We start from the raw sequence: 10,912 nt of genomic DNA, 5'->3' as shown, positions 1-10,912 counted from the left end.
TGGACACTTCACTCTCCACTCTAGTCCTCTGTGGCTATGTCACTGACTCTGGGCCCAGGAGTCCCTAGGACTTGCCACACTGCTGGCCAACCAGGTCTCTACCCGGCTTCACAGGAGTCTATTGAATGTGGTCAGACTTAGCTCACAGCTTCACTGTTTTCCCTCAACTTCCACTTATCGGTGACCAATGTGGTCACCAGTCAGACTGCATGCTTGTCAGATGCCTCTTAGAAACCAGGAGCCAGGCTCCTCGCTTCTCCACGTGCTTCAACAAGATACTACTTAGAAAGCTGGTGTCCAGAGCTGGGGTCACTGGTTCTTTTAAACTGAACTCTTATAAAAAGTGAGGTGGTTTTTTTTTTTTTTTTCTGATCACAGTGCCTGGCATGCTGGGCCCTCTGGCAACCTTTTCTCCTGCATATCATTTCACCTCCAAAGTCAAATGGCACCTCCCCTGACAGGACACCTTCCCTGACCACTATATTCAAAGTAATAACTCAGTTACTCCTCCGTGACTCCTCTGATAGAACTCCATCTCCTCCCCACACCCATCTCACCTGTGTCCCAGCCTGGTTTGGCCCAGTCCTATTGTTTCAGAGATAAGTAGTCACTCTCCCCAGACAATACTGAGCTGGTAGCGCCCACAAGATGTGAGCAATAAGAGCAGTGCCTGGCTTCTGTAGTCACAAGGCTGAAGAGGTCTGATGTCTGATCTGAACATGTCTGGGCTGGGCCTGCCTCCGAGAATGCTAAGGGGATGGGAGGCTGGACAGCTGAAGGCCCTGGACCAGTCCTTCCAGGAACACACAGGCACAGTGGAGTTTCCAAGCTCATTTTTCTTTTAATTTCTTACAAAACCACGTATCCCAGCCAAAAAGGACAGTGCAGACCCTCCCTAGGCATTGTGGTTGGAGGGAGGAGGCCCCCATGAATGGGCAGCTGCCAATCCCAGAAGAACCACATGCTCCTCTGCTCAGAGGTCAGTGCGGGGAGGCGGCTTCCGCTGCCGGCTATGCCCTACCCCTCAGCTGCTGGGAGAGAAGGCCAGGCCCTAGGTTCCTGCTGCTCCCAGTGTCTGCAAGGGAAGGAGGGAGAAGAGGGTCTGAGGGGAGGAGGAGGCCAGGGAAAGGGCAGGCCAGGGAGGGGCAGGTCCACAATAACTCACCGAATGTAGAGCGCTATCCAACTGCTATGATGATGCCAATGAGGACAGATAGGATGAGGACAGTAATGGACACGCAGATGAGAATCAGGATTTTCTTCTGCAGGAGAAGAGAGGCTCAGAGACGTTCACTCAGGAGGGTATGGAGGGGCACTTGGACCACAGTGGGGAGAAGCTCACCTTCCGTGCCTTCCTCTGGTTATCCAAGGCCATATTGACGTGCTTGTGCCCACGTTCTACATAGTCCACTGAGCTCAGGATGTTCTTCTCAATCCGGTTGATCATCTCCCCCTACTCAGAGGAGGGGGCAGTTCAGGAGGGTAGAAACGGTGGGGGTGGGGAGACCCAGTAGCTCCTCTGTCTGCCTACCTCAGCCTCAAATGTCTGTAGGCTGTTCCTAGCAGAAGAAACTGTACTGACAAAGAATGGAGGCAGGACCAGATTTGGCCTAAGTCAGGACTCCTAAGGGTGCCTTCCCAGCCCCTCCTTTCTCATGGTCCCTTCTCCCTGCTCCCCATACCACCTCATTTACACTGGTGGCTTAAACTTTTTTTTTTCACAGAGGGGGAACCTGTCTGTGAATCAATCCATTCTTCCAAGCTTGTCTCCCAGCTGCTGTGAAGTCCTTCCCCAGCCCTGTCTCCTCATGGCACCACCAGCCTTCAAGGTCTTGGTACTTCTGCTGAATGAAATCACTTCCCCATGACTCCCAGCTGCAAACAGGCAATGGCTATCACACTCTTGGGGTCAGCTCCTCCAGGACAAGACTGGAAGTAAGCTCACCTCATCCCATACAACCAGGACTAGAGGAAGAACTCGATGCCCCCAACCATGCCCAATTTTAAGAGGTAGGCCATCTAGGGGGTAATTCTGACAGGAGTTCTTGAGGGTCTAAGAGTGAACTCTCTGGTTGGAAGATGAGTTAGGGTTGGGATATATCTGAGGTAGGTTCAAGTTGAGAGATGTGGGGGTGTGGGTTGCCATGTATGAAGGCATGATCATCTTGAGAGGTGTAGTCAAAAGTCATGAAGTGCACACAATTTGAGGGTGGGGTACAGTTAAGGATGGAAGATGCTAGCTGGGGACACTGACTGGGCATAGCCTCATGTCTAGGGAAGGCCCCTCCTGGGGGGTTGGCCAAACATAGAGGAGACCCAAATCCTCAGGAGAGGCTAAAGTTAGAGGTACACTAACAGTCATGGCTGGGGGTTCAGATAAAGCATGCTCTCACTTCTGGAGATGGAATCAACTTGGGGGCAGGGCCAAGTCCAGCCAGCTGCCTGCGCTGCCCACCTGCATCTCCACCTCACTAGACAGAAAAGTGAAGATCTCATGAAGCTCACGGATACTGCGTTCAAGCTGCTGGATCTCACTGTGCCGGGTTGAAATCTCATTTAGGGCTTGCCGGGTCACCTGTGTATCCTTCAGTATCTGGGGGAGTGGATAAAAGTACAGAGGATAGGTCACAGAGATATCAGCTGCAGGTCAGAAGTTCCTGTTTAGCTCTGGGGATAGCCCTGTGACCTAGAACTGAGGCCAGGGCCCTGATGAATGATTCCAGGCAAGCCAATGAAATCTCTTCTGTGCCTCAGTCTTTCCTCTATCAAGAAAGGGCTGGGCTCAGGTAGGACAGGGAGACCCAGGAAGGCTGGCTGTGGCTACTCACATTGGACACGAACACCTCACTCTGCCCACTATCAAGCATCTGCTCCAGCTCCTCATCAGACACCATCCCAGCATTGGCTGTGAAGGAAGAGGCCAGGCTGAGTGGAGGCATCGGGGTACCAGCCCGTCCCCCTCCACACTGAGGCTGGGAACCACAACATACTGATTTTCAGCTGCCTTCGAATCCGCTCCACATTTTTTTCCCGGTAGTCAGACTGCATGGAGTTGCACTTGTTAATGAGTTCCACGAATTGCTGAGATAGGACTCCATGCTGAGGGTAGAGAACATGCGCTGCTGCTTTGGTAGATCCCTGCCTGGTCTGGGCCTCAGCATCCCCAAGGGGACAGTGAGCAAACAGCGGGAGGCAGTGAGGTGCCTGCCACCTTAACTACCATGTGAAAGCCTCAAAAGTCTCCATTTCTCTCAAGAGTAAAAGCTAGAGCTCTTATAGGACCGATATGCTCTGGGGCTCCTGCACATGACCTCAATGACCTCACTCCACGACTGCTGGCCCTTCACTCACTCCCTGCAGCCACAGTGGCACCCGTATTTCTCTATAAGCAAAGCACATATGCATTTCAGGCCTGTTCCTAGCCTAGACTGTATGTTCCCCATAAAGATTTCTAAATGTTTGTTCAAATGTCATCTGAATGGGGCTTTCTCCACCTTATTGAAATTGCAACCCTATCTTCTATCACTTTCAGTCCCTCTTCTCCTGCTCTATTTTCTTTCTCCCTTTAATACTTATAATTTTCTAAAATCATTTACTGTTTATTATGGTGATTGCCTTTCCCCACTAGCATGCAAGCTTTATGAGGGAAAGGCTCTTGGTTTATTTGGTTCACTACTGCTTTCCAAACAACAAGAGTCAGTAGGCACTCAATTAATAGTTGTTAATACTGTCTGCTGTTCATATGCCAAGAAGCCTGGAATTCAGCCGGATACACAGATTTATAGGCCCGTCTAGGCCCTCAGTCTCTCGCACCCTATTCACCACGACGTCTGCTGAAGTCTCCCTCTCTAGACTCCTGTGAGGTTTCTTTGTCCTGTCTTGTCTTCCCCTGATGCCTTCACTGTGTTCATGCTTTGACGTTCCTTCTTCAGAGGCACATTTGTTTTCACGATGGCAAACTTCTCCATCTTCAGTCTAGGGTCTCTGCTGAGCTTGATCACCTACTCCAGCCAGGACCTCAAACAACTCTAATTAGCCCTCTCTGGGCACTCAAAAGGGGCCCATTAGATCAACTCAAAGCTCCTCGCTAAGATGTTGATTCAGTGACCTTTTCCCCAGGGCAGTTCCTCTTCCTGACTTCCTAAATCTGAAGTTGTCCTTGTCATGTGAGTTGGAAATCTCCCAGTCATTTCTGACTTCTTCTCCTTCCCTGGGTAGGGCCATTAGTCACCAAGTCCTAAGTCCTGCTTGTATCTTAACTCGCCACCTCAAATCATGGAAAACATGTCTTCCACAGCTGAGCCTAAATCATATCTGGAGACTTAGCAACTATTAGATGGGTCATCAAAAGACCTGTATTCTTGACCTGGCTGTATCCTTTCTCCCTCTGAGCCTTAGTTTCCTCATGTGAAAACTTACCAGGTTGGATTCGATCTCTAAAGGCCCCTTGTTCTCACTTCTGCCATCTAATGATCTATGAGGCACTTCTGAAATATCCTAGTTCTGAGAACAAGAAACCTACCTGGGTTTTTCTCATCCTTGTGTTGACTGAGTTACAATTCTCATCAGCTTCTTCCTTTTGGGGCTCTATGGCTGTGGAAAGACGCAGAGTATGGGCAGGGTTTGATGTGTCTTCTGAAGACCGTTTGGAGATCAAGACATAGGGCCAGGGCCAAACCCCAGTCACAGAATAGGATGGTTCTTATGTCCATAAAGCTTTTTTTAGGGAAATACGATTTAGCATAAAATGACTAATTTTGGGCCTCCGAGAAGTTTTTCTTTACAATGTATCAGAGAATTCCCACAGGTATGCAGAGGTCTCCTAACAAAACCCTCATCTGCTTGCACAAAGAATGAGCACTAGGAATTGTATGAATCAATGGTTTAACTGTAAATAAAAGAACAGGAGAGTCAGGCATTTGCTATGGAAAGTATGCTGGGCTGGAAGGCAGAGGACCGAGGCTCCAGATCCAGGCTTATTGTGTGAACTGAATATACCACTAGTTTCTTTGAGCCATACTCCCCAGATGCAACAGCAAGTAGGCAGGACAAAAGGGAGGACACCTCTGAAGTTCTAGGAGCTCACCCTTCAGTTGTGTGCGGATTTCCCTCCCCAGCTGTTTGATCTCCTCCCTCAGGTTCTGCAAGTCCTGCTTCATGCCTGAATAAGAAAAGGCCATTACTACTAAACAACAGTACCTACAACAATCCACCCAGTGCACCACCTGCATGAAACTACAACCCCCACAAGCCCACCCGCTGAGCATGCGCTCTGCACCCAAAGTGTCACTCACTTTCCTCGGGAAGGGGTGTGGCCAGGATGGTGACCTGCTGCTTCTCCAACTCTCGGACTTTATTTTCCAGCTGGATAATAGTCTGTCGAATTGTTTTGACCTGGGAGGGTGACATCGAGGGATGAGGGAGATATGGGGGTCCTCCAGACCTCACAGCATGCTCTTCAAGTCTTCCAGTCCTGTCCCTGAGTGAATCCAGGCCGAGACCCCAGCCCTTACCTTCTGAAAGAACTCATCGTCAGGACTCCCCAGCCGGACCGTGCCCGGGTGCACCACCAGCGCGACCCGCTCCTTGTCTTCATCGTCAGAGCTGTCATCTCCCTGCCAGGGCCGGGATCATTGGCACCACTTTCTTGCTGTCGCTCTCGCCCCGCAGAACCTACAGGCTTCCGGGTCTTTCCTTCCTGGCCATCAGCCACCCTTCCCTGCCCCGAGGACCAGAAGTCCTGCATTCCAGCCAAATCCACCCCATTTGCCCGCCCCCAACCCTGATGCCCCGACTTCTCACCTGCCTCAATTCGTGGGTCCTGTCCCGCATGGCGGCCCGAGCTCCCTCTCCCCTGTGCCTGAGACCCGAGGGCCACAAGGATCTAAGTTTGGAATTCTTCTCCACTCACACTCTGACACTCCCCTCCCTCGCCCTAAGGACCCCAACACCTCCACGAGCCACCAGAGGCTCCGTCCCTTGCACCGTCCACAGCCAATGGAAAGGAGTCAGCCTCAGGTACCCCCAAGTATCCACAGGTTGGAATTCCCTCTTCTTCCCCCCCCCAACCCGCTCCCGTAGCCTGAGCCCCGCCCCCTCTAGGAAGATTCGGAGCATGCGTGCAAGGACGTGTCTCTTCCTTGCCCAAGGAAGTGGAGGTCGGAAGCCGTGGCGCCCCGAGCGGAAGCAAAACTGACAGGATGTGCGAACCCGCCCCCTTGACTTGGACCTGCTCATCTTCCAACGGAAATCCAGTTGCCAAAAGGGGTGGGAATGCATCATTTGTACGTCATCTGAGAGGCCCCTTGTCTCATATCACCCCATGGTTCTCCTCTGTGTCACGTGACCGACCCCATCTCTGCAGAACTTGAGGTTTTCAATGTCACGTGTCCCGGCTCCGTGAACGCCGTTTCTGGAACACCCTCCTCCCCACGACTTTCCTGGCTCCCCAGCGACCGAGCTACTCCACAGCCCCCACGAGTTTGGGGGTGGAAGGGACACTGACTACCTCCAGAGAAACCTTTTGAGGCAGTGGGTGGTAGGACCCTTTCTGAATTTATCTTGATGTCTTTTGGGTCCGGGGTGCGAGCAGAGGCTGACAGGATCGTGGGGCCTTCAAAGTCAGAGAATAAAACGACCTGAGTTTTTAGTGTCAAGAGACTTGAAGGGCTTTGTAGGCAGAGAATCTGAGGGTGGGAAGTGACCTCACCCAAGGCAGAATCTTCTCGCCCGCATATTCCTGGCACAGCCTCTGACAGGTGGTGGCCGACAGCCCTGCTTGAACACTGCAGTCCCGCTGCACTCAACACCTTCCAAGAAGCGAGGTCATTTAGGGGCAGCTCAGGTTGAGAAAAGTGTCTGCCCCCCTGCCACTTACACCCCTTATCACTACCTTGCAACTGGTTCTACCCGAGAGTTTACATAAAACGCCCACTTTCAACATTACAGTGAGCATGACACCTTGTTCTTAACTGACTCCCCATAGCCTACTTCAGTACGGAGTACATACTGGGCTCTCTGTAAATATTGTTGACAGAATTTTAGCCTTTTACATATCTGAAAATTTAGCTCGTTGTTCTTTTCTCCTTTAGGCTTCGGGCTCTGTGCTGTGGCAGTTTCCTAGCCCTGTAGATATTCATTCATTCAACAAATATTTATAGTGCCAAACATTACTTCAGGGGCTGGGGATACATCAAGGACAAACCTACAAACCCCCCTGCACTAATGGATCTTACATTCTATTGGAGAAGTACCCAATGCCACCCAGTGAATCTCACTCAGCACAGTCAGAAGTGGATTTCAGGTTTCCTGGATCACAGGGCTCTTTCTAGTGAATTTATGTGAAGTTCAAACAAGGGAAGAAAAGGCCTCTCTCTCACATACCTGGGTCAGAAACTAAACTCCTGTCACTGAGTTATTACAGACTTCTGGAAAGTCACTTAAAAATAAAATAAAAATTTTTTAATTTTTATTGTCAGTTGAGTGAAGGTTTCCAAAATAACATCATTACTATTGGACTCCTGGTGTGGTGCTGTAGGATAAGCACTGGACTATGAACTACTAGGTTGGTGGTTCAAACCTACCAGATGCACCTTGTAAACCCTTTATACAGGGTAACTATGAATCGGAGCTCTGGTAGCTAGTGGTTATGAGTCAGGCTGCCAACCTCAAGGTCAGCAGTTCGAAACTACCAGTGGTTTTGCGGGAGAAAGATGAGGCTTTCTGCTCCCATAAAGATTTACAGCCTCGGAAACCCAATTCAGGGTCACTATGAGTTGGAACCACCTCCAAGGCACATAACCCCCACCACCATGAGTCAGAAACGACTCAACAGCACTTAACAGTAACAACAATCCTCTAGCCAGTGAATAATTTTCCCTTCCCGTCCACCTCTGGTAACTGTCATTAGAATGCTTCTTCTAGCATGAAAACCTTTTCTTAAAAAACAGTGCAACAGTGGTCTCATACAATGTTTGTCCTTTTGTGATTGTGTAATTTCACTCAGCAAAATGTCCTCATAACAAATGGTTCATCCATACTATGAGGTGTTTGACAGATTCTTCATTATTCTTCAACACTGTGGTAATATTCCATTATACTAAGTTGGTTTGACCATTCTTATGTTGACTATTTAGGCTGTCTCCATACTTTTGGTATTGTGAATAGCGCTGAAGTGAAAATAGGTGTGCATATATCTACGTGCGTCATGCCTCTCATTTCTTGAAGAATATACCAAGTAGAAGGATTACTGGGTCATACAGTATTTCTATTTCCAACTTTTTGAGGAAGCACCATACTGTTTGCCTCAGTAGTTGCACCATTTTACAGTCCCACCAGCAGTGTAGGGGGGTTCTAGTCTCTCCACACCCTCACCTGCATTTGTTGTTTTCTGTTTTATTTGAAAACTTTTTATTGTGAATTGAGTGAAGGTTTTCAGAGCAAGTCATCAACTTTAGATTCAACAAATCATATACTTTTCTTCATTACATGCTTGCAATCCCCTCCATGTATCAACATTTAACAGTGTGGTAGTGTAGTGGTTATGAATCGGTCTGCGAACCGAAAGGTCAGCAGTTTGAAACTACCAGCTGCTCTGCGGGAGAAAGAGGAGGCTTTCTGCTCCTGTAAAGATTTACAGACTCGGAAACCCTGTACAGGGTCGCTATGGGTTGGAACCGACTTGACGGTACTTAACAACAACAACAACAACCTCTGCTCACTTCAACTACTGCATTCCTCCCTGTGTCTTCCGCTACCTTCATCTTTCTTCTAACGTCCCTCTTGTATATTGCCTGCCCTGTTACCCATGTTAATACGTGTTTACTCTCGATCCCATGAATATTTTATCCTTCTTGGCTCTCCTCCACCCCATAACCATCATAGATTATTTCTTTTATCAGGAAAACCTTTTATTTATTTATTTAGCTTTTTACAACATTGGTCTCATGCAATGTTTGTCCTTTTGTGATTGACTAATTTCACTCAGCAAGGAGCTCTGGTAGTGTGGTGGTGGTGACTGTGTGCCGTGGAGTCGGTTCCGACTCATAGCGACCCTGTACAGGGTTTCCGAGGCTGTAATTCTTTACGGGAGCAGAACGCCTCATCTTTCTCCCGTGGAACAGCTGGTAGTTTTGAACTGCTGACCTTACGGTTCGCAGCGATTGGTAACCACTACGCTAATCAGGCTGCTAACCTTAAGGTAGGCAGTTTGAAACTACCAGCTGTTCTGTGGAAGAAAGATGAGGCTTTCTGCTGCCATAAAGACATGCAGCCTGGAAAACCCTGTGCAGGGTCACTATGAGTCAGAACCAACTCCACGGTAGTTAAAAACAATGTCCTCCAGGGTCAATCATATGAGGTGTTTCACAAATTCATCATTGTTCTTTCATATTATTGTATTCCATTGTGTGTATGTACCAAGTTGGTTTTTTTTAAGGTTTTTATTGTGGATTAAGTGAAAGTTTACAGGGCACATCATCAGTTTCACATTCAGCCATTCATATGACTTGTTTCATTACATTGATTACAATCCCCTCCATACATCATCAGTCAACAGTGTTTCTCTCTATCCTCTTTGGCTTTTCTCCTTTTTTGGGGGGGTGGGGTGGGGGAAAAACTTTGCCTTTTCGGAATTTATATTCTCTGCTTTTAGGGAAGGTTTTTACATTTATCTGTGGATATCCAGGGCTCATGTATGCGATTACTAACAAGCATACCTGAATAATCAGATGAAGGACAGTTTGCTATGTCTGCTAGGTGGCTAAAGTCTGATCCTCAGAGCCTATGGTTTGGATGGTGTACCAAGTTTTTTTTAACCCTTCTTCTGCTGATGGACATTCAAGGCTGACTCCATCTTTTTTATATGATGAAACATATTGAAGGATCCTGTTTTCTTATCCATTCTGCTATTTGTCTCTTGACTGGGACATTTAGTCCATTTACATTCAGTGTAATTATCAGTATGTATGAATTGGTCATTGTCATTTTTCTGTGTGTGTGTTTTTTGTTTGTTTGTTTTGTGTGTGTGTGTGTGGTGCTGCGTTTGTTTGTTTGTTTGTTGTTGTTGTTGTGATGCAACTGGATTCTTTGTTCCTCAAATTTTCTATGCTGAGTTCACTTTGTGGCTTTTCTTGTCATTTTCATTTCTGTTGTGTTAATGTTTACTAAATCTTTCTGATTTCCCACTTTTTTAATTTTGACGCACAGGTGTATATTTTTCTGAGGTTACGCTGTAGTGTATTAATTTTTTCCCTGCTTAAAACAGTCTGTTTCATCTTGTAATCTACTTGACTTCCTTGCCATCTGGAAGTTCTGGATCTACACTATTTATTCCCTCTTGTTGCTTGTAGTTGACTTCATTACACATTGATATATCTAGTTCCCTATTTTCAGTCTTGTAAGTTTGTTTTACTATAAATATGTCTATATCTGGGCTGAGTTCTGGGTGGTGTTGTCATGCATGGTAATCTCAGGTTGTTGTCTGCTGTTATTCATTCTTAGTCCAAAGAAAACCCTTTAGCATTTTTTGTAAAGTTGGTCTGGTCATTACAAATTAATTTAATTTCTGCTTTTTAAGAGATGTCCTAATTTCACCATCGTATTTGAGGGCTAGCTTTGCTGGGTGCATCATTCTTGATTGGCAATCTTTTTCTTTCAGAGTTTTGTATATGTCAAGTTATCCCATTGCCTACTTATCTGTATGATTTCTTCTGAGAAATCATGATGTATGTTGAGAAATTGGTTCTCCTTTTAGGTAACTTTTTGTTTTTCCTGAACTACTTTCAGGATTCTTTCCTTTTCTTTGATTTTAGAAAGTTTAATTATGACATACCTTGGTGATTGGGTGGGGGTGGGGAGTGGCGATCTATCCTGTTTGGGGTTCATTCAGTTTCTATTAATCTTATCTTCTTGT

At 47.2% G+C, this 10,912-nt stretch overlaps 1 protein-coding gene across 2 annotated transcripts; it reads right to left on the bottom strand.

The window, feature by feature from the left end:
• Positions 1 to 1,178: 1,178 nt before the first annotated feature.
• On the bottom strand, positions 1,179 to 6,096 carry STX4 (syntaxin 4). 2 transcript variants are annotated; one of them, XM_006871922.1, is made up of 10 exons: positions 5,803 to 6,096; positions 5,514 to 5,615; positions 5,295 to 5,394; positions 5,087 to 5,161; positions 4,523 to 4,593; positions 2,991 to 3,099; positions 2,829 to 2,905; positions 2,456 to 2,593; positions 1,343 to 1,453; positions 1,179 to 1,262 (listed from the first exon to the last, which is right to left on the bottom strand). In XM_006871922.1, the coding sequence occupies exons 1-10, from the start codon at positions 5,830 to 5,832 to the stop codon at positions 1,179 to 1,181; spliced, it is 897 nt and encodes a 298-aa protein (XP_006871984.1). In that variant the 5' UTR covers positions 5,833 to 6,096. The 2 variants fall into 2 exon arrangements, with proteins under 2 accessions (XP_006871984.1, XP_006871985.1); XM_006871923.1 differs by lacking the exon at positions 5,803 to 6,096 and having other exon boundaries at positions 5,295 to 5,454; positions 5,540 to 5,611.
• Positions 6,097 to 10,912: the final 4,816 nt, after the last annotated feature.

The sequence above is a fragment of the Chrysochloris asiatica genome, unplaced genomic scaffold (assembly GCF_000296735.1).
Source record: "Chrysochloris asiatica unplaced genomic scaffold, ChrAsi1.0 scaffold00178, whole genome shotgun sequence".
Taxonomy (NCBI): Eukaryota; Metazoa; Chordata; class Mammalia; order Afrosoricida; family Chrysochloridae; genus Chrysochloris; species Chrysochloris asiatica.
This window is presented reverse-complemented; position numbering and strand designations above follow the sequence as displayed.